Raw genomic sequence first — 27,750 nt, forward strand, 5'->3', positions numbered from 1 at the left:
TCACGAGGCGTTCCCGGGCCAGTCGGCATGTGTAATCTCTCCGGCGTGTTCTGGGTCGATCTTGAAGCCTCTCACCAGTTGGACGTGCCTGGAAAACCTCTAAAGGGAGGCGAACAGGAGGTTAAAGTATGTAAACCCACCCGTGTCATTATTAGACGCTCAGAGAAAATGCTCCGGGAGTGTGATGAGGACCCAAAGAAAGTGTCAAACGAACACAGGACCGGTGTCTGGTTAGTGATGCTTGTGACGCGTTTTGTTTTTCTTAGTTTGCGTAGTTGTTTGAAGGCAATGCCATTATGTTTTTTACTAAATCTAACTAAGTGGTTTTCTTTGAATTCACAACCTGCGCTGAGCTTCCCAGCGCGTTATAAAAGTGACGCCGAGCGGTTTGAGTAAAGCGCCGGAGTGTGGTGAGCCGGGACGAGAACGCTGCAGCGTGTCGGCCTAAAACCACTCTGGCGTTCTTCTGCACTTCAGCCACTTATAGTCCCCATAGTGCCATGTACTGTAAGTGTCATATGTACAGAGCACATGACGGCCACACGTGAGACACAGTCCCCTCGCAAACGTAACTGAAGGGGCTTTCTGCATCATGTGCAGGACAGAAATAGTCTTTTAAATGAAGCATGAACAGTCGCACGGCTTTCTGGAGGTCTGAAGACAGAGATGGGTTTCCGATGATGCGGCGCACATGTGCACATCTGCACAGGACCGTAAAGAGCTCACGTCAAGGTCTTATTTAATTGGGTGTTGGAACTGAAAAGGGTCAAAGACCAGTACGGCCTTGGACCAGCACCGAACGTGTAAGACGTCAAATGAATCGGCCAGAGCAGTTAAATCACCGCACACCTCCGCGGTGCACGCTCTCACCTCAAGCTGGGACCTGAATGGGAATCATCCTGTGTGCGCGTGTGTGTGTGTGTGTGTGTGTGTGTGTGTGTGTGTGTGTGTGTGTGTGCGTGTGTGTGTCTGTGTGTGTGTCTGTGTGTTGCAAAGGCTGATAAGAGTTGCTTGGACATGTCCTCTGGATGTCACAATACCCCGAGGGAGAAGGTGTCACAGAGGGGGATATCAGGCAGAACAAGGACGGCTCTGCACTGTGATTCCCCCCCCCCCCCCCCCCCCCCTGTTTTATTCCCATGGTCCAGTGCCAGCATTACACATTCATTCCATTGACTTGCAGTATTTCTTTTATAAATTCTTGAATAAACAGTGCTGATACCAAAGTGATGCCATGTGAAACATCAACTCTCAGCCGGTCTCTGGACGTGAGCGTGAGCGGCTCTCTGTCAGCGCTGTGATTGATCTGTTCATAAAGGTAAGTGGTTCTAGATGATGGATGGATGGATGGATGGATACCTCCGCATCTATCGGATGGATTGCCGGCGGGATTTCGGAGAGAATTTCGCGGCTCGTGTCAGGAGGAATCGCACTGATTTAGATGATCCCCTGAATTCTTTCATGGTTTCCAGATCCGCCACTAACTATTGGACGGATCGCTGTATTATTTGGTCCACACGTTCATGTTAGCGTGCCGGTATGGTAATCTAAGATTGGCGATCATGGTACACATGTCCGCCCGCTGCGCATTAGCACGTTGACGGAGTGATTATAAATAAATAGCAGCCAATTTGTAGCATATCTGCAGATTCAGCGAATGAGAAGCTGTGGATGTGAACAGTGTTCTTTGTTGCAGAGCCCAGGTTGTGTTCTGACCTTGTGACCCCAACTTTTGAGACAGACAAAGACACAAAAAAAGGTATGAAAAAATGCGCCACATTCTGCACACAGAAGCGTTTCACACTGCCCGGTTTTTCTGCTCTTGTGTGCTTGTGTGTGTCTGTGTTAGTGCGACTGCAACAGCTGGAGGGAGCAGATGTTACACGGTGTCCCAGAGGTAGAACACGGCCGTGCAGCATCTCGCCAACACGGACAGGCTGGCTCAGGGTGAGGACGAGACCGGGTGCTGCCGGCGGGGCCAAGGGGTCCGCGAAACCCGCTCGTCACTGACGCTAATTAGCAGTGAATGAAATACTGCTGCATGCTGTAACTCCAGCTAACCTCATTAAACAGAGCTTCTTCCTCTTATCCTCTACTCTATTCACCTTTTTCCTTTCATACGTATCGGTCCGATCCATCATTCCCTTCACAGATGCAAAGCTTCAGCTCTGTATTTTCATTTAACAGGCAATTCTCTCTTGTCCAGAGCAGCACACGTGTCTGTGGGTCCCTCTGTTTCTAGTTATCTGCTATGAATCTCATGTGAGAAAAACTCTAAAGTAATCAAAACTGTAATAGACGTAATGGTTCTGAATATTAAGAGGTATAATATGCAAGAACTTTCTAAAAACAAAACAACGTGTGGACTCACTGATGATACTTGAAGTGTGTAGCGGTGACCCTGCCCTGTGTTTGTATTTTCTCTTTTCTTATTATTTTTGCCGTTTTAAGGACATTCTTCGTGTGACCTCCAACCAATGACAGCGTGTCGGGTGAGCAGCCCGTTCAGGCCGTCAAATACTGCCGGTTTGTCACGTCCTTGACGTTTGAGTCTGAGGCCACAAGGCCCCCAGCTAACAGAGACACGAAGCGGCAGAATGTGACGGATGAGAACTGGTCGTTGCCAGGCGCCAACCTCCGGTTCTAAAAAGTGAAGCCTGCATTCCCTCTAATGTCCACCAGGGGGCGACTCCTCTGGTTGTATAGAAGTCTATGAGAAAATGACTCTACTTCTCTCTTGATTTATTACCTCAGTAAACATTGTAAACATGAGTTTATGGTCTCAATCTCTAGTTTCAAGTCTTCTTCAATACAGCATGATGTTCATTTAGTAAATGATGGTCCATTTAGAGTCAAACAGACCATAAAGCAGGGGATGCTTTAGGGGCGGGGCTACCTGGTGATTGACAGGTCTCTACCAGAGACTTATGCTGCATCTCTACGTCCTCCTCCTCAGTCCAGATATGGTCACTTCCTGTTCTCTGGTTCAAAAAGCCAAGATGGCGACGGCCAAAACGCCAAACACCAGGCTTCAAAGTGAAGGTCCACAAACCAATGGGTGACGTTTGTATGTGCATGTGCTCCAGTGTCAGACACACACACACACACACACAGCAGACAGGTTGACGACAGGCTGCATTCATTCAAAATCCGGCAATGCCACACCTCCTCCCAGGGCCGTGCAAGTGGGGGGGTGGGGGTCTCTTTATTTGTGCTTTGGGACATAACCGCCGTCAAACTATCAGAATATTACGTTTTATTTTGTTTTTGTTCTCACTAACTCCATAGATATTAAAATGTATTTCTATTAATTCAACTGCCTTCTTGCTTCAGGCTCCTTCATTCCAAGCCCAGCACTGTAGTCAATGCTATCTCTGAGTGGCAAGCTGCTGCATGTATCTATCTTTCTGTCCGTTCTGCCTCCGCGGTGCTTTATCGTGTCCCGCCCGCCCATCTGTCCAGACTGCTGGGACGTCCGCCCGTCAGGAGGCCAGGTGGAGGGGCTGGCCAGAGGAAACAGACAATTGATTTTTTTCTCATTCACACACCTTTCAATATGCAGAGCATGTGAACAAACCGCATCTTAAGCCGACTAAATTGATTTTCTTTCCTAAACGTTGCCCAACCAGGATGATGTTGCTGAACTAAAACTAAAGTTCCCTTTTCTCACCAAAACATAAGTTGATGTACAAATTTCAAGCCCATCCATGAACTGGTTTTGTTGCCTAAAACTAACATTATAGTTTCTTTGCGTTATATCGTCCCTGAACATGTCCATGTACACGAATCTCTAGATTTCAAGTTCTGTGTTGACCGTTCACAAATGTCTTTGCAAGTCCGTGCCCAACGTGAGATCTCAGAGTATAGTGTGTGTGTGTGTGTGTGTGTGTGTGTGTGTGTGTGTGTGTGTGTGTGTGTGTGTGTGTGTGTGTGTGTGTGTGTGTGTGTGTGTGTGTGTGTGTGTGTGTGTGTGTGTGTGTGCACCTGACTTGTAGCTCGTTGTCAGTCACGTCACGCGTCACGGTACTTTAGCCCGCCAGCGTCCTGCACTAATGGTCAACTTTCATTCTGCTGCTGCTTTAACGGGGTGTTCGGTAGGAATGCAAAGGGTGTTTATGTTCAAGGACAAGTCCATGTGACCCCCCCCCCCCCCCCCCCCACACACACACACACAACCCGTCAATCCTCTCCCCTTCCCTCTGTATTGATCCAGAGTGGAAGCAGTAAACAGCCGTACTGATTGAGTGACAACTTTCCCAAAATGTATAAATCCTGTTTTTGAATCTGACTTCAATGCACAGACGGGTCTGAAGCTATCGCAGCCTTTACAGGCGATCCCTTTCATTCCATGTAAGAAGGACCGTATGTTATGGAAAACTCTTCAGCCCCAAAAGTGTGAAACAGTTTGAAAACAGCATCTGTTGAAAAATGTAAGCGAGCCTGACAGACAGCTCACAGCTACTGTAGGAAGGAGATTGATGAAAGGACTCCACGAGCGCGTCGCTACGCTCACAAATCTGCCGTCACGTGAAAAATCTGCAGGTAATTCACAGCGCAAGCTGTTTGATATGTATGAATGCCTTCAAGCTGTCTTCATGCACCATTTGCACTGAACTTCACTTTTTATTTTAAAGCAATGAGGTCTCCAAGAAAAGCTGATAACTGCAATGTCAGCTCAGTGTCCTCCTTCAAGACAAACCTCTTTCTCATAATCGCCTCGAGGTGAGATCATCAATGCTGCGGACCACATGACAGAAGTCAAGATGAGCTTTTCATGAATTGAATGTATTGTCATCAGCAGCCACGTGTCGCTTTAGAGCATCGTTGAGCAACACAAGAGCTTCAGTTCCTCGTGAATTCTTCATCCTCTCGAGAACCTTTCTCTCAGACTCTGATGATTCATTTTTTTTGCTCTAAATTGAGTAGATGGAACCAATTTCAAAACTCTAACCAAGTCACAAATCTTGCTCTCCAGCCAAGACAGGCCACTGCTCACACTTAAGAACAGTTCCTTTCATTTATTCTTGGTCGTGTGAGATAAAGAAAAGCAATCCTAGAACTATGTGACTGTGTTAATGCCAGCTGCCAGTTAATCCCCCCCCCCGGACTGCGATAATGGATTTTGCAATATTCCTGACACAATTGTACAGCTCATCAATCACCAGATAATAGCTATTGTTTTTCAATAAAGGCTCCCCTGAAGGAAGACAAAGTGATGGGGTTGAAACTCCCTTTCTGTAGGACCGGCAGCTCTTCCCCAACGGCATTCATGTCACACGGGCATGTTTAAGTATCGCTGTAATTGACAGTTTGTGGTAGGGTTAAGGACATATAATCATACTAATACATGAGTGGGACACTGATGATGGTTTACACCTCGTGACACCGACGGCTCATAAAATGCTTCCATGAAGCAGCGTCAGCAGATGAGAAAAACGGAGCCGCTGCCCGCTGCAGGGACGGCTAGCGGTCGGGGATGGGGTCGTCATCTCTTACTGCGTTCACTTGCACTTGGACCGTGGGAATTCGGTTTTGTAAATTTCCGACCAGCCAAATTTTCATAGTTTTTCCCGAAAATGGGGACATTTCTAAGACATTTCTTAGTCATTTAGCTTTGTGGGTCTAGACCTATGAAAGAAGCAAGAACAGATCACTTACACACACACACACACTGAAGTCTAGTGTGTGGGATTTCTAGTGGTGAGGTTGCAGATTGCAACCAACTGTGAGCCTGTAGGAGAACTACAGTAGCCGATGCGAAAACGTGAGAACATGAACATCCCCACCGAGAGCCGGTGGTCGGTTTCTCCGTTCTTGAGCTGCTGTAGAAACACGACAGCTCTGTGAAGAGGACCCGCTCCGTATGTAGATATAAACATCATTCTAATGACTAATTAGGGAAAACGTATTTATTTAGGGCCTTAAGTTTTTGTGCAACGCCCGTACTCATCACGCACAGAATGTGCAATGAAAACAACCTGCAGTCTATAATTCACTAACAAGTAAAGAAATCCCAGATGCTCCATCCACAGCTGTGGGCTAGCCAGCAACGGGGAAGGTGTGAATGTGGTCTTTGACTCTAAGTCAGATCAGCACCATGGACAGCAGCCAGCTAAGCCCTTTGGCAAGGTTTTAGTACCACGACCACGGCAGCCAGCAATTTAGTTGCCAAAGATGACTGCAACATCGTACTCTACCTGACCCACAGTCCCCGGTGAACTCCACCTCCACCAACGCCGGCTCCCAGACCAAGGCCAGCTGTGTGACAACACTCGTTTTTTAGAAGAAGCCAAGTCAGACAGGTCATCTCAAGAATGAATATGAAGTCGGACGATGTGGCATTTATCCACAGAGGTAACAGCTTCAGGTTTGCTGTTCTGCTGCATTGGGGTTATTAGTAAACAAATATAAAACAGATTTATGTTCACATCAAAAAGAAAGTGCATAGATTGAACTAATGCATGTTTTTTGTATCCTCTTAGCACTACAGAGCTTATACTCTGAAGTAGAGATCATTGTTAAACACTGAACATATCAATGCAGGTGTGAACTTGACTTACACCATCATACAAAAACAAACCACACTGTTCTATCCATCCATCCATTTCCCTCCGCTTATCCGGGGTCGGGTCACTATTCTAGTTAGTTGGAGCTAATGACTCATTATACAGCACAGCTTAAAACAATGAAGCAATTATCACGAGCAGCTGGCCGACCTTCAGCTCAGGCTCGTTCCCAAACCACACGCCATCAACAGCTGACTGACCAATCAATAAATGCAAAATTAGGATAATCCCAACGCGTTCAAAGCCGGGCCGGGTCCGTCTCTGCAGCATGTCAATGCAGACAGAATCACTTCCCTGTGGTATGACAGCCTACTGCTAACTTAATTAAAGAACAGCTTTAGGCTGCAAAGTAAAGTGCAATAAATGTCAACGTATGTTGAAACCAGCAATAAACTCAATTTATAGACTTTGCAGCATGTGCACACAACTGATAATCATTTAGCCGGCTGCATTGCCGAGGAGGCAATAAACTATTTGCATTATTTTCTCTCCATCTCTGAAACATTTGAATGTATTGTAGCTCTCAAATCACAGTCATCTCAAATGTTTGCACTATTTAATCCGGCATCAACAACGCAGTAAGACGACATTTTGGACGTGTAATTTCAGCGCACACGACTCTGAGGTGACTCATGTTCGGCCTCCGGTCTTTCCTTCGTTCTACCTCCAGCTCACACGGTGACGTTGTGTAAAAGGGTCTATAGCTCTCAGGTTCATTATAAAAGACAAAGAGCCGCGACCTCGTTAAACTCATGTTATAAGCTGCAGGATGATGGTGTCATGCTTTAATAATATCAATAAAATTGATTTGTTAAGCGCTTTTTCAAGAACCAGCAATAATGTATCACTGATGGGCACTTCAGTGAACACTTACACGACGGTAAAAGAAAACACCGGCTGCAGACGTGGATCCCCTGATTTATTGTTCTGAAATGAAACAGATTCATCTCAATGATGTCAGTTGTGAATCTGACCTCGAGGGCACGCGACACCGCGGCCTTCAGAGGGAGAACAGATCTGTCTCGCACTCTTTCTGCCTCATTTAGTTTTTTCTTTATTCCTCATTCTGTCACTCTTCATGTTCCTCTCTCCACCACCTCGGCCTGAGACCACGGACACGTTGCCAACGAACGTGTTAGGTAAGGGCAATTTGTTGATGATGCAATTTCCAAGGTCACGTCACCTCTCTGGATGCTCGTCAGAGGACATTTTGCTTTTTTTTTTTTTTTAAACTGGGACATTATTCTGGGGAAAAGCCAAGAATGCACATCTCTCTTGATTAATTCATATTCCAGTAACGCTACACACGTGTACACACACGCATCCTGCTTTGTGAAGGTCGACATGCAATCCCCAGCATTGTGATGTCAGGAGGTAATGAAAGTTTAACATGTACTGTACACGGGGGTTTGTACGCGTGAGTCTGTGCTCGACCACGCCCACACGGCACTGCAGTATTTATGTGCAACCGTGTAAGCTTTTTCAGCTTATGGCCATCGATACGGGGCGCTGACCTTAGAAGCGACTGTGCGTGTCAACCGTGGATAACGCCGCTGCCTCGTCATCGTCCGCCGCGCTCTCTGCTCACTGAAGGACACGGCGAGGAGTCCACGCTGTCGGCTAGATGTTATAGAGTACAATGCCGACAAGTAAGCTTTGTAACTGTTGTGTTACTCAACCACAACATTGATGTTCTATAATAAGACGTTTATGCTGATTACAGATTTGTTGGGCGCGCTCCGGTTCATAATGTCAGTTCAGTCTGTTAATTATTTCACGTCAGGTTCTGATTTTCATGCATCACAATGCAGCAGACTGACAGCCGGGGTTTCTTCACTGAAGGGTCAGGAACCCTGTAAGGGCTTGGATGATGCGGCGGCAGAGTTAAAATAGAGAGGTGTGTATATTTGTTATATATATCATGAGTATGAATGTGCTACAGCATAATGTCTGTTAGTACGGTATGTAGTGAAAGGTTAGCCTTAGTGCGGCTGACGTTTCAGGAAACGTCAGCTGGCTTCAGCTCTCTATATCGACACAATGTCAGAAGTCAGAGTTGGTTCGTGTTTTTGAATATATTGCTGCAAACAACATGCAGAAGAACATCTTCCACCTCCCCTCTTGTCTCCTTATGTAAGCTGTCGTTTAGATCTCTCCATCATCAACATGCAGAGGTGTTGCTGAGGTCGGTGAGCATCGTGTGGGACGTTAAGTATTTTTCTGCTTTTCACCTCGTCGTCCATCGTCACTCGTTTCCTTCCAGCATCTCTGTCATTTCATTTGATCCATCTACTATTTCAGCGTCTTCTATCAATCAACCAATCAGCTGCTGGATGCTGGTCCGTATAGATTATTTGTTCAGGCTGCGCATCGTGCAACTCTACCTTCATTATAACCAACACATCATCTTCTCTGCTTTAAGATGCCATCATCGATCTGTTGTTTTTTCACCACTTACTGCACCGTTCGGTCATGCTGAGAGTGGAGCGTGTGTTTATTTGTATAATAATTTCTCCTGAGCAAGGGCAACATGGCAGCATGGTCTCCAAACTGTTAATCCTCACGGTTCAAGGAGTCAGGTTTCATGAAACAACAGTTAACAAGTGAAGTGGATGAGTTGGATTAACTGACTGTCTATTAGAGCCATTGTGGGTGAAGCAATTATAATTAAAGCTGCAAGCAGCGATGTACGGGCCCTCGCATCCTCCCGCACGACGGAGGTACTGGCGGGATGCCGGCAGAAGCGGCCATAAATATCTGCGACCATCAGACAGCGAGCCCACAAGTTAGACTTATTTTTAATGATTGGACTGTGTGACACTGGAAATTATGTAGTGCAAATATTTCACCAGTTCCTGTATCCACTATGTGGCGCTAGAGAACACGCGCAAACATGCATTATGTTGCTCTATATCAAGTATAGACCACATCGTGTAAATCCAATTCAGTGTGTCACATAACGCTGTCTTCCTGTTGTCAGTAGGTGGCACTATGATTTTAAGTGGAAATTGGCTCATAGACATCCTCAGGCCATGACTATTATCAAGTATGGCAAGTTTGGAACAGATTTGAGCAAGTCCAGTGGAGTTACATCAGCTTGTTGTTTAACGGCGAATCACTTAAAATGGCCGCCATGCCACGGCTTCGCCATTCCATCAAACGTAAAGCTTTGAGTAACTTGTAATTGCAAAGTTCTTTAGATTGTACTGACCAAATTTGAAGTGGATCTGACAAAGTCCCTAGGAGGAGTTCGTTAAAGTATAGCGACTAGAAATCATGGGGAAATTCACACAAAAATCAATCTGGCCGACTTCCCGTTAAATTTAGAGCATGGTCCCAAGACACTTTTTTTTAAGTCTTCATGTGATACATGTGCCTCCTAAATTTCATACATGTAGGTCAAATGTAGCGCTGGGGCTGGGTTTTTGAATATTTGTAGGGGGCGCTATCGAGGCAATTTGAAAGGGTCAAGCCAAAAAGCCATATGAAATATTTATTTCCATCACCTATGACACCTGTGCAAAGTTCCAAGGCTTGCTGAGCATCCTAAGTTACAGAAAAATAAGCTTCATTTTTCATGGCGAATGACGCGTTGCCACGGCAACAGCGTTTAACGACAACTCACAATATTCACGATGAAGCATCATCATGTCTTGCGGCTTACCTTACCAAATTTTAGACTGATATGGGAAACTTCCTCGTCGGAATACATCAAAGTATCAAACTTGTCATTTCCTTTTGCCAGTAGGTGGCGCTATGACTTTGTGAAAATGTTGGCATGGAAATGTGTTCAGGCCTGGACCAGCATCATGCAAAACACATTTGGGGCAGATTGAATAAAGTACCTTGTAGTTACAACAACTTCCTCTTTCATGGCGAACGGCACGAAATGTGCCTGACATGGGCGCCACATAAAACGAAGGTCGTTCAATGTCAGTACACCATTTCAGTAACTTTTCATCATTAATGTCTTTAGATCATCTTGACCAAATTTGAAGTTGATTGTATAAATTCTGTGGGAGGAGTTCGTTAAAGTACAATGCCTGAAAACAATGAAAAATGCCTAAAAATGCAAAGAAATGAGAAGTCCTGATATGATATTACTTTTTTAGTTACTTTTTTAGTTACTTTACTTTTAAAGTTACTTTTTTCGTTACTTTACTTTTTTCGTTACTTTTTTCGTTACTTTACTTTTAAAGTTACTTTTTTAGTTACTTTACCTTTTTAGTTACTTTTTTAGTTACTTTACTTTTAAAGTTACTTTTTTAGTTACTTTACTTTTAAAGTTACTTTTTTAGTTACTTTACTTTTAAAGTTACTTTTTTAGTTACTTTACTTTTAAAGTTACTTTTTTAGTTACTTTACTTTTAAAGTTACTTTAATTTTAAAGTTGCTTTTTTAGTTACTTTATTTGTATTTGAAAAACTCTTATTCCGTATCCCTGTAGTGTTGATTCAGAGTAAGCACTGCATTAATTACAACACCTTGCACATTTGGAAAACCAAAACTACACATATCTTTAAATTCAACCAACATATAAACAGTACAGTACACTACCTTACAGGTTTGGCGAATAGAAGTCTGTGTTCAGTGCATAATGTGCATGGCATGGGAGAAGATACATTCATCACCAGGTTGACCACAGCTGGCCGCTTCACTCCTCTGTGTCGGAGCTGTCTGCTGCGTCTGTGTTGTTGGTCAGCATGTAGTTGTCGATGGAGGGGCAGTTGTGGATGTAGTAACGCAGACGCTCAGCGAGGATGACCTGGCTCGTGTAAGGGGGCAGGCGAAACAGGAAGAAGCAGGTCTGTGCAGTAGGGAGGCCGTTGACGGGCTGTAGGACATGATAGGGGGAAAAAGTTTAGTAGTTTGTACTATTGATATGTTTGCCCTCGTCAACAGGCTCATTATTTCCGTTAGCGATGACCTCACCCTATCAACCTTGATGATTTGGAACTTCTGCGTGATATCAGCTGGGTTGGAAGGCAACCTGGACCGGCCAGAGACGAAACGGAGGAAAAGCACTCGCTCCTCATTGGTGAACTCCTCCAGGCTACCTAATGTTCATCAGGCCTTATCCCGCCTTTCTGTCCTGCTGTAAAACTGTCACCTTACTCTCCTGATATTAAAGCCTTTTTGTACTACTGCACCTGACCTGCATATAGTTTGATTTATTTTAGGTACTGAAGTTGTAAAAGTTCCTTTTAAAAGAAAATGCCTTTTGTAAATAGTAATTACTGCAATTTAAATATTTTCCTTTATTGTTTTTATATTATGCATATAAGAACATGAAAGTGTATTTTATTACAGACGTATTGTTTTTACCTTGTTTTCATCGGTCAGTTTATGTATTGGATGCTTCTGGACTTCCGTGTGTTCAGTGAATTATGTGCAAATGCAGTAAAGAAAAGAATTTAATGATGAAACCCAATTGTGTTTTTTCAGTTTGTTCTACTGGGGTTAAAGTCGAAAAACAGTCAAAAAAGTCATTCAATCAGGAGAGACTTCATTAGAATTTCACAATAATTTATTACACATTGTACAAATGTGAATAGTGCAACGTCTTTGGCGATTGGACTCCATCCTGAAGGAAGACAATCGATGTTGATGAAGGGAGTTGCTGCGGAGTTATAAACAGCATAGTATAGGATGTCAAAAAAAGTCATGAAAAAGTCAGTGTACCATGTCGAAAAGTCATAACTTTACTTAAGTTACTTTATTTTTAAAGTTGCTTTTTTAGTTACTTTACTTTTAAAGTTACTTTTTAAGTTACTTTACTTTTAAAGTTACTTTTTTATTTACTTTACTTTTTTAGTTACTTTACTTTTAAAGTTACTTTTTTAGTTACTTTACTTTTTAGTTACTTTTTTAGTTACTTTACTTTTTTAGTTACTTTTAAAGTTACTTTACTTTTAAAGTTACTTTTTTAGTTACTTTACTTTTAAAGTTACTTTTTTAGTTACTTTACTTTTAAAGTTCCTTTTTTAGTTACTTTACTTTTAAAGTTCCTTTTTTAGTTACTTTACTTTTTTAGTTACTTTTAAAGTTACTTTACTTTTTTAGTTACTTTACTTTTTAGTTACTTTTTTAGTTACTTTACTTTTAAAGTTACTTTTTTAGTTACTTTACTTTTTTAGTTACTTTTTTAGTTACTTTACTTTTAAAGTTACTTTTTTAGTTACTTTACTTTTAAAGTTACTTTTTTAGTTACTTTACTTTTAAAGTTACTTTACTTTTAAAGTTACTTTTTTAGTTACTTTACTTTTTTAGTTACTTTTAAAGTTACTTTACTTTTTTAGTTACTTTACTTTTAAAGTTACTTTTTTAGTTACTTTACTTTTAAAGTTACTTTTTTAGTTACTTTACTTTTAAAGTTACTTTTTTAGTTACTTTATTTGTATTTGAAAAACTCTTATTCCGTATCCCTGTAGTGTTGATTCAGAGTAAGCACTGCATTAATTACAACACCTTGCACATTTGGAAAACCAAAACTACACATATCTTTAATTTCAACCAACATATAAACAGTACAGTACACTACCTTACAGGTTTGGCGAATAGAAGTCTGTGTTCAGTGCATAATGTGCATGGCATGGGAGAAGATACATTCATCACCAGGTTGACCACAGCTGGCCGCTTCACTCCTCTGTGTCGGAGCTGTCTGCTGCGTCGGTGTTGTTGGTCAGCATGTAGTTGTCGATGGAGGGGCAGTTGTGGATGGAGTAACGCAGACGCTCAGCGAGGATGACCTGGCTCGTGTAAGGGGGCAGGCGAAACAGGAAGAAGCAGGTCTGTGCAGTAGGGAGGCCGTTGACGGGCTGTAGGACATGATAGGGGGAAAAAGTTTAGTAGTTTGTACTATTGATATGTTTGCCCTCGTCAACAGGCTCGTTATTTCCGTTTGCGATGACCTCACCCTATCAACCTTGATGATTTGGAACTTCTGCGTGATATCAGCTGGGTTGGAAGGCAACCTGGACCGGCCAGAGACGAAACGGAGGAAAAGCACTCGCTCCTCATTGGTGAACTCCTCCAGGCTACCTAATGTTCATCAGGCCTTATCCCGCCTTTCTGTCCTGCTGTAAAACTGTCACCTTACTCTCCTGATATTAAAGCCTTTTTGTACTACTGCACCTGACCTGCATATAGTTTGATTTATTTTAGGTACTGAAGTTGTAAAAGTTCCTTTTAAAAGAAAATGCCTTTTGTAAATAGTAATTACTGCAATTTAAATATTTTCCTTTATTGTTTTTATATTATGCATATAAGAACATGAAAGTGTATTTTATTACAGACGTATTGTTTTTACCTTGTTTTCATCGGTCAGTTTATGTATTGGATGCTTCTGGACTTCCGTGTGTTCAGTGAATTATGTGCAAATGCAGTAAAGAAAAGAATTTAATGATGAAACCCAATTGTGTTTTTTCAGTTTGTTCTACTGGGGTTAAAGTCGAAAAACAGTCAAAAAAGTCATTCAATCAGGAGAGACTTCATTAGAATTTCACAATAATTTATTACACATTGTACAAATGTGAATAGTGCAACGTCTTTGGCGATTGGACTCCATCCTGAAGGAAGACAATCGATGTTGATGAAGGGAGTTGCTGCGGAGTTATAAACAGCATAGTATAGGATGTCAAAAAAAGTCATGAAAAAGTCAGTGTACCATGTCGAAAAGTCATAACTTTACTTAAGTTACTTTATTTTTAAAGTTGCTTTTTTAGTTACTTTACTTTTAAAGTTACTTTTTAAGTTACTTTACTTTTAAAGTTACTTTTTTATTTACTTTACTTTTTTAGTTACTTTACTTTTAAAGTTACTTTTTTAGTTACTTTACTTTTTAGTTACTTTTTTAGTTACTTTACTTTTAAAATTACTTTTTTAGTTACTTTACTTTTAAAGTTACTTTTTTAGTTACTTTACTTTTAAAGTTACTTTTTTAGTTACTTTACTTTTAAAGTTACTTTTTTAGTTACTTTACTTTTAAAGTTCCTTTTTTAGTTACTTTACTTTTTTAGTTACTTTTAAAGTTACTTTACTTTTTTAGTTACTTTACTTTTTAGTTACTTTTTTAGTTACTTTACTTTTAAAGTTACTTTTTTAGTTACTTTACTTTTTTAGTTACTTTTTTAGTTACTTTACTTTTAAAGTTACTTTACTTTTAAAGTTACTTTTTTAGTTACTTTACTTTTTTAGTTACTTTTAAAGTTACTTTACTTTTTTAGTTACTTTACTTTTAAAGTTACTTTTTTAGTTACTTTACTTTTAAAGTTACTTTTTTAGTTACTTTACTTTTAAAGTTACTTTTTTAGTTACTTTACTTTTAAAGTTACTTTTTTAGTTACTTTATTTGTATTTGAAAAACTCTTATTCCGTATCCCTGTAGTGTTGATTCAGAGTAAGCACTGCATTAATTACAACACCTTGCACATTTGGAAAACCAAAACTACACATATCTTTAATTTCAACCAACATATAAACAGTACAGTACACTACCTTACAGGTTTGGCGAATAGAAGTCTGTGTTCAGTGCATAATGTGCATGGCATGGGAGAAGATACATTCATCACCAGGTTGACCACAACTGGCCGCTTCACTCCTCTGTGTCGGAGCTGTCTGCTGCGTCGGTGTTGTTGGTCAGCATGTAGTTGTCGATGGAGGGGCAGTTGTGGATGGAGTAACGCAGACGCTCAGCGAGGATGACCTGGCTCGTGTAAGGGGGCAGGCGAAACAGGAAGAAGCAGGTCTGTGCAGTAGGGAGGCCGTTGACGGGCTGTAGGACATGATAGGGGGAAAAAGTTTAGTAGTTTGTACTATTGATATGTTTGCCCTCGTCAACAGGCTCGTTATTTCCGTTTGCGATGACCTCACCCTATCAACCTTGATGATTTGGAACTTCTGCGTGATATCAGCTGGGTTGGAAGGCAACCTGGACCGGCCAGAGACGAAACGGAGGAAAAGCACTCGCTCCTCATTGGTGAACTCCTCCAGGCTACCTAATGTTCATCAGGCCTTATCCCGCCTTTCTGTCCTGCTGTAAAACTGTCACCTTACTCTCCTGATATTAAAGCCTTTTTGTACTACTGCACCTGACCTGCATATAGTTTGATTTATTTTAGGTACTGAAGTTGTAAAAGTTCCTTTTAAAAGAAAATGCCTTTTGTAAATAGTAATTACTGCAATTTAAATATTTTCCTTTATTGTTTTTATATTATGCATATAAGAACATGAAAGTGTATTTTATTACAGACGTATTGTTTTTACCTTGTTTTCATCGGTCAGTTTATGTATTGGATGCTTCTGGACTTCCGTGTGTTCAGTGAATTATGTGCAAATGCAGTAAAGAAAAGAATTTAATGATGAAACCCAATTGTGTTTTTTCAGTTTGTTCTACTGGGGTTAAAGTCGAAAAACAGTCAAAAAAGTCATTCAATCAGGAGAGACTTCATTAGAATTTCACAATAATTTATTACACATTGTACAAATGTGAATAGTGCAACGTCTTTGGCGATTGGACTCCATCCTGAAGGAAGACAATCGATGTTGATGAAGGGAGTTGCTGCGGAGTTATAAACAGCATAGTATAGGATGTCAAAAAAAGTCATGAAAAAGTCAGTGTACCATGTCGAAAAGTCATAACTTTACTTAAGTTACTTTATTTTTAAAGTTGCTTTTTTAGTTACTTTACTTTTAAAATTACTTTTTTAGTTACTTTACTTTTAAAGTTACTTTTTTAGTTACTTTACTTTTTAGTTACTTTTTTAATTACTTTACTTTTTTAGTTACTTTTAAAGTTACTTTACTTTTAAAGTTACTTTTTTAGTTACTTTACTTTTAAAGTTACTTTTTTAGTTACTTTACTTTTTAGTTACTTTTTTAGTTACTTTACTTTTAAAGTTACTTTTTTAGTTACTTTACTTTTTTAGTTACTTTTAAAGTTACTTTACTTTTTTAGTTACTTTTTTAGTTACTTTACTTTTAAAGTTACTTTTTTAGTTACTGTACTTTTAAAGTTACTTTTTTAGTTACTTTACTTTTAAAGTTACTTTTTTAGTTACTTTATTTGTATTTGAAAAACTCTTATTCCGTATCCCTGTAGTGTTGATTCAGAGTAAGCACTGCATTAATTACAACACCTTGCACATTTGGAAAACCAAAACTACACATATCTTTAAATTCAACCAACATATAAACAGTACAGTACACTACCTTACAGGTTTGGCGAATAGAAGTCTGTGTTCAGTGCATAATGTGCATGGCATGGGAGAAGATACATTCATCACCAGGTTGACCACAGCTGGCCGCTTCACTCCTCTGTGTCGGAGCTGTCTGCTGCGTCTGTGTTGTTGGTCAGCATGTAGTTGTCGATGGAGGGGCAGTTGTGGATGTAGTAACGCAGACGCTCAGCGAGGATGACCTGGCTCGTGTAAGGGGGCAGGCGAAACAGGAAGAAGCAGGTCTGTGCAGTAGGGAGGCCGTTGACGGGCTGTAGGACATGATAGGGGGAAAAAGTTTAGTAGTTTGTACTATTGATATGTTTGCCCTCGTCAACAGGCTCATTATTTCCGTTAGCGATGACCTCACCCTATCAACCTTGATGATTTGGAACTTCTGCGTGATATCAGCTGGGTTGGAAGGCAACCTGGACCGGCCAGAGACGAAACGGAGGAAAAGCACTCGCTCCTCATTGGTGAACTCCTCCAGGCTACCTAATGTTCATCAGGCCTTGTCCCGCCTTTCTGTCCTGCTGTAAAACTGTCACCTTACTCTCCTGATATTAAAGCCTTTTTGTACTACTGCACCTGACCTGCATATAGTTTGATTTATTTTAGGTACTGAAGTTGTAAAAGTTCCTTTTAAAAGAAAATGCCTTTTGTAAATAGTAATTACTGCAATTTAAATATTTTCCTTTATTGTTTTTATATTATGCATATAAGAACATGAAAGTGTATTTTATTACAGACGTATTGTTTTTACCTTGTTTTCATCGGTCAGTTTATGTATTGGATGCTTCTGGACTTCCGTGTGTTCAGTGAATTATGTGCAAATGCAGTAAAGAAAAGAATTTAATGATGAAACCCAATTGTGTTTTTTCAGTTTGTTCTACTGGGGTTAAAGTCGAAAAACAGTCAAAAAAGTCATTCAATCAGGAGAGACTTCATTAGAATTTCACAATAATTTATTACACATTGTACAAATGTGAATAGTGCAACGTCTTTGGCGATTGGACTCCATCCTGAAGGAAGACAATCGATGTTGATGAAGGGAGTTGCTGCGGAGTTATAAACAGCATAGTATAGGATGTCAAAAAAAGTCATGAAAAAGTCAGTGTACCATGTCCAAAAGTCATAACTTTACTTAAGTTACTTTATTTTTAAAGTTGCTTTTTTAGTTACTTTACTTTTAAAGTTACTTTTTTAGTTACTTTACTTTTTTAGTTACTTTTAAAGTTACTTTACTTTTTTAGTTACTTTACTTTTAAAGTTACTTTTTTAGTTACTTTACTTTTTAGTTACTTTTTTAGTTACTTTACTTTTAAAGTTACTTTTTTAGTTACTTTACTTTTTTAGCTACTTTTTTAGTTACTTTACTTTTAAAGTTACTTTTTTAGTTACTTTACTTTTAAAGTTACTTTTTTAGTTACTTTACTTTTAAAGTTACTTTACTTTTAAAGTTACTTTTTTAGTTACTTTACTTTTAAAGTTACTTTTTTAGTTACTTTACTTTTAAAGTTACTTTACTTTTAAAGTTACTTTTTTAGTTACTTTATTTGTATTTGAAAAACTCTTATTCCGTATCCCTGTAGTGTTGATTCAGAGTAAGCACTGCATTAATTACAACACCTTGCACATTTGGAAAACCAAAACTACACATATCTTTAATTTCAACCAACATATAAACAGTACAGTACACTACCTTACAGGTTTGGCGAATAGAAGTCTGTGTTCAGTGCATAATGTGCATGGCATGGGAGAAGATACATTCATCACCAGGTTGACCACAGCTGGCCGCTTCACTCCTCTGTGTCGGAGCTGTCTGCTGCGTCGGTGTTGTGGGTCAGCATGTAGTTGTCGATGGAGGGGCAGTTGTGGATGGAGTAACGCAGACGCTCAGCGAGGATGACCTGGCTCGTGTAAGGGGGCAGGCGAAACAGGAAGAAGCAGGTCTGTGCAGTAGGGAGGCCGTTGACGGGCTGTAGGACATGATAGGGGGAAAAAGTTTAGTAGTTTGTACTATTGATATGTTTGCCCTCGTCAACAGGCTCGTTATTTCCGTTTGCGATGACCTCACCCTATCAACCTTGATGATTTGGAACTTCTGCGTGATATTAGCTGGGTTGGAAGGCAACCTGGACCGGCCAGAGACGAAACGGAGGAAAAGCACTCGCTCCTCATTGGTGAACTCCTCCAGGCTACCTAATGTTCATCAGGCCTTATCCCGCCTTTCTGTCCTGCTGTAAAACGGTCACCTTACTCTCCTGATATTAAAGCCTTTTTGTACTACTGCACCTGACCTGCATATAGTTTGATTTATTTTAGGTACTGAAGTTGTAAAAGTTCCTTTTAAAAGAAAATGCCTTTTGTAAATAGTAATTACTGCAATTTAAATATTTTCCTTTATTGTTTTTATATTATGCATATAAGAACATGAAAGTGTATTTTATTACAGACGTATTGTTTTTACCTTGTTTTCATCGGTCAGTTTATGTATTGGATGCTTCTGGACTTCCGTGTGTTCAGTGAATTATGTGCAAATGCAGTAAAGAAAAGAATTTAATGATGAAACCCAATTGTGTTTTTTCAGTTTGTTCTACTGGGGTTAAAGTCGAAAAACAGTCAAAAAAGTCATTCAATCAGGAGAGACTTCATTAGAATTTCACAATAATTTATTACACATTGTACAAATGTGAATAGTGCAACGTCTTTGGCGATTGGACTCCATCCTGAAGGAAGACAATCGATGTTGATGAAGGGAGTTGCTGCGGAGTTATAAACAGCATAGTATAGGATGTCAAAAAAAGTCATGAAAAAGTCAGTGTACCATGTCGAAAAGTCATAACTTTACTTAAGTTACTTTATTTTTAAAGTTGCTTTTTTAGTTACTTTACTTTTAAAATTACTTTTTTAGTTACTTTACTTTTAAAGTTACTTTTTTAGTTACTTTACTTTTAAAGTTACTTTTTTAGTTACTTTACTTTTAAAGTTACTTTACTTTTAAAGTTACTTTTTTAGTTACTTTACTTTTAAAGTTACTTTTTTAGTTACTTTACTTTTAAAGTTACTTTACTTTTAAAGTTACTTTTTTAGTTACTTTATTTGTATTTGAAAAACTCTTATTCCGTATCCCTGTAGTGTTGATTCAGAGTAAGCACTGCATTAATTACAACACCTTGCACATTTGGAAAACCAAAACTACACATATCTTTAATTTCAACCAACATATAAACAGTACAGTACACTACCTTACAGGTTTGGCGAATAGAAGTCTGTGTTCAGTGCATAATGTGCATGGCATGAGAGAAGATACATTCATCACCAGGTTGACCACAGCTGGCCGCTTCACTCCTCTGTGTCGGAGCTGTCTGCTGCGTCGGTGTTGTTGGTCAGCATGTAGTTGTCGATGGAGGGGCAGTTGTGGATGGAGTAACGCAGACGCTCAGCGAGGATGACCTGGCTCGTGTAAGGGGGCAGGCGAAACAGGAAGAAGCAGGTCTGTGCAGTAGGGAGGCCGTTGACGGGCTGTAGGACATGATAGGGGGAAAAAGTTTAGTAGTTTGTACTATTGATATGTTTGCCCTCGTCAACAGGCTCGTTATTTCCGTTTGCGATGACCTCACCCTATCAACCTTGATGATTTGGAACTTCTGCGTGATATTAGCTGGGTTGGAAGGCAACCTGGACCGGCCAGAGACGAAACGGAGGAAAAGCACTCGCTCCTCATTGGTGAACTCCTCCAGGCTACCTAATGTTCATCAGGCCTTATCCCGCCTTTCTGTCCTGCTGTAAAACGGTCACCTTACTCTCCTGATATTAAAGCCTTTTTGTACTACTGCACCTGACCTGCATATAGTTTGATTTATTTTAGGTACTGAAGTTGTAAAAGTTCCTTTTAAAAGAAAATGCCTTTTGTAAATAGTAATTACTGCAATTTAAATATTTTCCTTTATTGTTTTTATATTATGCATATAAGAACATGAAAGTGTATTTTATTACAGACGTATTGTTTTTACCTTGTTTTCATCGGTCAGTTTATGTATTGGATGCTTCTGGACTTCCGTGTGTTCAGTGAATTATGTGCAAATGCAGTAAAGAAAAGAATTTAATGATGAAACCCAATTGTGTTTTTTCAGTTTGTTCTACTGGGGTTAAAGTCGAAAAACAGTCAAAAAAGTCATTCAATCAGGAGAGACTTCATTAGAATTTCACAATAATTTATTACACATTGTACAAATGTGAATAGTGCAACGTCTTTGGCGATTGGACTCCATCCTGAAGGAAGACAATCGATGTTGATGAAGGGAGTTGCTGCGGAGTTATAAACAGCATAGTATAGGATGTCAAAAAAAGTCATGAAAAAGTCAGTGTACCATGTCGAAAAGTCATAACTTTACTTAAGTTACTTTATTTTTAAAGTTGCTTTTTTAGTTACTTTACTTTTAAAATTACTTTTTTAGTTACTTTACTTTTAAAGTTACTTTTTTAGTTACTTTACTTTTTAGTTACTTTTTTAATTACTTTACTTTTTTAGTTACTTTTAAAGTTACTTTACTTTTAAAGTTACTTTTTTAGTTACTTTACTTTTAAAGTTACTTTTTTAGTTACTTTACTTTTTAGTTACTTTTTTAGTTACTTTACTTTTAAAGTTACTTTTTTAGTTACTTTACTTTTTTAGTTACTTTTAAAGTTACTTTACTTTTTTAGTTACTTTTTTAGTTACTTTACTTTTAAAGTTACTTTTTTAGTTACTTTACTTTTAAAGTTACTTTTTTAGTTACTTTACTTTTAAAGTTACTTTTTTAGTTACTTTATTTGTATTTGAAAAACTCTTATTCCGTATCCCTGTAGTGTTGATTCAGAGTAAGCACTGCATTAATTACAACACCTTGCACATTTGGAAAACCAAAACTACACATATCTTTAATTTCAACCAACATATAAACAGTACAGTACACTACCTTACAGGTTTGGCGAATAGAAGTCTGTGTTCAGTGCATAATGTGCATGGCATGGGAGAAGATACATTCATCACCAGGTTGACCACAGCTGGCCGCTTCACTCCTCTGTGTCGGAGCTGTCTGCTGCGTCGGTGTTGTGGGTCAGCATGTAGTTGTCGATGGAGGGGCAGTTGTGGATGGAGTAACGCAGACGCTCAGCGAGGATGACCTGGCTCGTGTAAGGGGGCAGGCGAAACAGGAAGAAGCAGGTCTGTGCAGTAGGGAGGCCGTTGACGGGCTGTAGGACATGATAGGGGGAAAAAGTTTAGTAGTTTGTACTATTGATATGTTTGCCCTCGTCAACAGGCTCGTTATTTCCGTTAGCGATGACCTCACCCTATCAACCTTGATGATTTGGAACTTCTGCGTGATATCAGCTGGGTTGGAAGGCAACCTGGACCGGCCAGAGACGAAACGGAGGAAAAGCACTCGCTCCTCATTGGTGAACTCCTCCAGGCTACCTAATGTTCATCAGGCCTTGTCCCGCCTTTCTGTCCTGCTGTAAAACTGTCACCTTACTCTCCTGATATTAAAGCCTTTTTGTACTACTGCACCTGACCTGCATATAGTTTGATTTATTTTAGGTACTGAAGTTGTAAAAGTTCCTTTTAAAAGAAAATGCCTTTTGTAAATAGTAATTACTGCAATTTAAATATTTTCCTTTATTGTTTTTATATTATGCATATAAGAACATGAAAGTGTATTTTATTACAGACGTATTGTTTTTACCTTGTTTTCATCGGTCAGTTTATGTATTGGATGCTTCTGGACTTCCGTGTGTTCAGTGAATTATGTGCAAATGCAGTAAAGAAAAGAATTTAATGATGAAACCCAATTGTGTTTTTTCAGTTTGTTCTACTGGGGTTAAAGTCGAAAAACAGTCAAAAAAGTCATTCAATCAGGAGAGACTTCATTAGAATTTCACAATAATTTATTACACATTGTACAAATGTGAATAGTGCAACGTCTTTGGCGATTGGACTCCATCCTGAAGGAAGACAATCGATGTTGATGAAGGGAGTTGCTGCGGAGTTATAAACAGCATAGTATAGGATGTCAAAAAAGTCATGAAAAAGTCAGTGTACCATGTCCAAAAGTCATAACTTTACTTAAGTTACTTTATTTTTAAAGTTGCTTTTTTAGTTACTTTACTTTTAAAGTTACTTTTTTAGTTACTTTACTTTTTTAGTTACTTTTAAAGTTACTTTACTTTTTTAGTTACTTTACTTTTAAAGTTACTTTTTTAGTTACTTTACTTTTTAGTTACTTTTTTAGTTACTTTACTTTTTTAGTTACTTTTAAAGTTACTTTACTTTTAAAGTTACTTTTTTAGTTACTTTACTTTTAAAGTTACTTTTTTAGTTACTTTACTTTTTTAGTTACTTTTTTAGTTACTTTACTTTTAAAGTTACTTTTTTAGTTACTTTACTTTTAAAGTTACTTTTTTAGTTACTTTACTTTTAAAGTTACTTTTTTAGTTACTTTACTTTTAAAGTTACTTTTTTAGTTACTTTACTTTTTTAGTTACTTTTAAAGTTACTTTACTTTTTTAGTTACTTTACTTTTAAAGTTACTTTTTTAGTTACTTTACTTTTAAAGTTGCTTTTTTAGTTACTTTACTTTTAAAGTTACTTTTTTAGTTACTTTACTTTTTTAGTTACTTTACTTTTTTAGTTACTTTACTTTTAAAGTTACTTTTTTAGTTACTTTACTTTTTAGTTACTTTTTTAGTTACTTTACTTTTTTAGTTACTTTTAAAGTTACTTTACTTTTAAAGTTACTTTTTTAGTTACTTTACTTTTAAAGTTACTTTTTTAGTTACTTTACTTTTTAGTTACTTTTTTAGTTACTTTACTTTTAAAGTTACTTTTTTAGTTACTTTACTTTTTTAGTTACTTTTTTAGTTACTTTACTTTTAAAGTTACTTTTTTAGTTACTTTACTTTTAAAGTTACTTTTTTAGTTACTTTACTTTTTTAGTTACTTTACTTTTTTAGTTACTTTACTTTTAAAGTTACTTTTTTAGTTACTTTACTTTTTAGTTACTTTTTTAGTTACTTTACTTTTTTAGTTACTTTTAAAGTTACTTTACTTTTAAAGTTACTTTTTTAGTCACTTTACTTTTAAAGTTACTTTTTTAGTTACTTTACTTTTTAGTTACTTTTTTAGTTACTTTACTTTTAAAGTTACTTTTTTAGTTACTTTACTTTTTTAGTTACTTTTTTAGTTACTTTGCTTTTAAAGTTACTTTTTTAGTTACTTTACTTTTAAAGTTACTTTTTTAGTTACTTTACTTTTAAAGTTACTTTACTTTTAAAGTTACTTTTTTAGTTACTTTACTTTTAAAGTTACTTTTTTAGTTACTTTACTTTTAAAGTTACTTTACTTTTAAAGTTACTTTTTTAGTTACTTTATTTGTATTTGAAAAACTCTTATTCCGTATCCCTGTAGTGTTGATTCAGAGTAAGCACTGCATTAATTACAACACCTTGCACATTTGGAAAACCAAAACTACACATATCTTTAATTTCAACCAACATATAAACAGTACAGTACACTACCTTACAGGTTTGGCGAATAGAAGTCTGTGTTCAGTGCATAATGTGCATGGCATGGGAGAAGATACATTCATCACCAGGTTGACCACAGCTGGCCGCTTCACTCCTCTGTGTCGGAGCTGTCTGCTGCGTCGGTGTTGTGGGTCAGCATGTAGTTGTCGATGGAGGGGCAGTTGTGGATGGAGTAACGCAGACGCTCAGCGAGGATGACCTGGCTCGTGTAAGGGGGCAGGCGAAACAGGAAGAAGCAGGTCTGTGCAGTAGGGAGGCCGTTGACGGGCTGTAGGACATGATAGGGGGAAAAAGTTTAGTAGTTTGTACTATTGATATGTTTGCCCTCGTCAACAGGCTCGTTATTTCCGTTAGCGATGACCTCACCCTATCAACCTTGATGATTTGGAACTTCTGCGTGATATCAGCTGGGTTGGAAGGCAACCTGGACCGGCCAGAGACGAAACGGAGGAAAAGCACTCGCTCCTCATTGGTGAACTCCTCCAGGCTACCTAATGTTCATCAGGCCTTGTCCCGCCTTTCTGTCCTGCTGTAAAACTGTCACCTTACTCTCCTGATATTAAAGCCTTTTTGTACTACTGCACCTGACCTGCATATAGTTTGATTTATTTTAGGTACTGAAGTTGTAAAAGTTCCTTTTAAAAGAAAATGCCTTTTGTAAATAGTAATTACTGCAATTTAAATATTTTCCTTTATTGTTTTTATATTATGCATATAAGAACATGAAAGTGTATTTTATTACAGACGTATTGTTTTTACCTTGTTTTCATCGGTCAGTTTATGTATTGGATGCTTCTGGACTTCCGTGTGTTCAGTGAATTATGTGCAAATGCAGTAAAGAAAAGAATTTAATGATGAAACCCAATTGTGTTTTTTCAGTTTGTTCTACTGGGGTTAAAGTCGAAAAACAGTCAAAAAAGTCATTCAATCAGGAGAGACTTCATTAGAATTTCACAATAATTTATTACACATTGTACAAATGTGAATAGTGCAACGTCTTTGGCGATTGGACTCCATCCTGAAGGAAGACAATCGATGTTGATGAAGGGAGTTGCTGCGGAGTTATAAACAGCATAGTATAGGATGTCAAAAAAGTCATGAAAAAGTCAGTGTACCATGTCGAAAAGTCATAACTTTACTTAAGTTACTTTATTTTTAAAGTTGCTTTTTTAGTTACTTTACTTTTAAAGTTACTTTTTTAGTTACTTTACTTTTAAAGTTACTTTTTTAGTTACTTTACTTTTTTAGTTACTTAACTTTTAAAGTTACTTTTTTAGTTACTTTACTTTTTAGTTACTTTTTTAGTTACTTTACTTTTTTAGTTACTTTTAAAGTTACTTTACTTTTAAAGTTACTTTTTTAGTTACTTTACTTTTTTAGTTACTTTTTTAGTTACTTTACTTTTAAAGTTACTTTTTTAGTTACTTTACTTTTAAAGTTACTTTTTTAGTTACTTTACTTTTAAAGTTACTTTTTTAGTTACTTTACTTTTTTAGTTACTTTACTTTTAAAGTTACTTTTTTAGTTACTTTACTTTTTAGTTACTTTTTTAGTTACTTTACTTTTAAAGTTACTTTTTTAGTTACTTTACTTTTAAAGTTACTTTTTAGTTACTTTACTTTTAAAGTTACTTTTTTAGTTACTTTACTTTTTAGTTACTTTTTTAGTTACTTTACTTTTAAAGTTACTTTTTTAGTTACTTTACTTTTTTAGTTACTTTTTTAGTTACTTTACTTTTTTTGGTTACTTTTTTAGTTACTTTACTTTTAAAGTTACTTTTTTAGTTACTTTACTTTTAAAGTTACTTTTTTAGTTACTTTACTTTTTAGTTACTTTTTTAGTTACTTTACTTTTAAAGTTACTTTTTTAGTTACTTTATTTCTATTTGAAAAACTCTTATTCCGTATCCCTGTAGTGTTGATTCAGAGTAAGCACTGCATTAATTACAACACCTTGCACATTTGGAAAACCAAAACTTTTTGCTTTTTTAGTTACTTTACTTTTTTAGTTACTTTACTTTTAAAGTTACTTTTTTAGTTGCTTTACTTTTTAGTTACTTTTTTAGTTACTTTACTTTTTTAGTTACTTTTAAAGTTACTTTACTTTTAAAGTTACTTTTAACTCATCGTCCTCTCCTCCCCAGCCCCAGAATGCATTAGGAAATCCATTAATCTTTTTGAACTGCTTCACCGTCAGGCCACTGACACCGCCGAAGAACTCATTATACGGAAGCCTTGGAGGGACAATTACACGTATTAAACCCGTATCAAGTAAGGGAATACGTTCACTGTATGAGCCCAAAGGAAAAGGAATTAAGGACTCACATGTAGGAATACTTGTCGAGTTTAACCGCAAAGTGCCGGGGCATGTCCGTGCAGCCGTAGTAGTTCCTGTCGTTCTCCATGAGGTGGTCCACATCGTGGAAGACCAGACAGTCCCAGTCCAGGTCCTTCATAGCCTCCTTGTAGCCCACGTTGAACAACATGGCTCGGTTGAATGGCTCTGTGCCCCCCTTTTTTTTTAAAGGAAGAAAAAAAAAGAGACTATTTTTGTAGGTTGTTATGCAAAAGCTTTTGTTCAGCCAGACTCACTTCCTGCTATTGTTTGTACTTTACTCAGACGAGTCTGTCTGTGAAAAGGTGTGTGCATCATACCTGCTCTATGAAATAAAAGGCAAACTGGAGTCTCTGTCTTTTCAGCACCGGCACCAGGTGTCTCAGGAGAATGGGCAGGTGTTCGTGTCGGTTCCTGAACGGGACTAGGATTGCCACCTGAGGGACACAAGTTGGATAGATTACAATAGATTTAAAAGGACACGCAGAGCAACAGAGTAAACCGTACTATTTGCACAAAGTGAATGTTTGTGGGAGTCGGGTGAAACTGTGGGTGAACAAAAGAAAACCAAAACCCAATTACCACAAAGACTCATGACAAAAAGACCTTTAGAGGTGCTGGAAGTGGATTTTGTTACTGTTGGACAGAGCTAGCTTTTCCCCCCTATTTCTATTCTTTGTGCTAAGCTAAGCTAACAGGCTAGTCGTGGTTAACTTTATATTCACCAAAAGGCATAAAAAGTGGTATCATTCCGAAAATGTTGAACTCTTCCTTTAAATATGTTACAGAGTTCTGCTTGTGGCCGGGCTTTAGAGCGTAGACCGGACAGAATGCTGCCGACTCACCGTGACGTCAGCCATTGGTTTGTAGACGTTTTGAAGACTTGAGTTCCACATTTTGGTCGTCACCATCTTGTTTTTTTTCCAACCAGAAGTGACACAAGAGGGTGGCGCTAACTGTCATGAAGTAAAAACACACAGTGAAAGTGTTGGAAGATGAAAACACAGACAAATCCCAGACCGGACAACTAGACCTGCCAATCACTGTGTAGCCCCGCCCCTAAAGCA

General features: G+C 38.3%; 1 protein-coding gene across 1 annotated transcript; it reads right to left on the reverse strand.

Annotated features, from left to right (window-relative positions):
• On the reverse strand, nucleotides 1-27,579 carry LOC306707812 (beta-1,4-galactosyltransferase 5-like; the record flags this gene model as incomplete). The annotated part of the gene is made up of 5 exons (XM_079175439.1): nucleotides 1-99; nucleotides 26,465-26,582; nucleotides 26,674-26,861; nucleotides 27,004-27,120; nucleotides 27,529-27,579. The coding sequence occupies 5 exons, from the start codon at nucleotides 27,577-27,579 to the stop codon at nucleotides 1-3; spliced, it is 573 nt and encodes a 190-aa protein (XP_079031565.1).
• Nucleotides 27,580-27,750: the final 171 nt, after the last annotated feature.

Source organism: Pholis gunnellus (genome assembly GCF_910591455.1).
Source record: "Pholis gunnellus genome assembly, chromosome: 2".
In the NCBI taxonomy this organism is placed as follows: domain Eukaryota; kingdom Metazoa; phylum Chordata; class Actinopteri; order Perciformes; family Pholidae; genus Pholis; species Pholis gunnellus.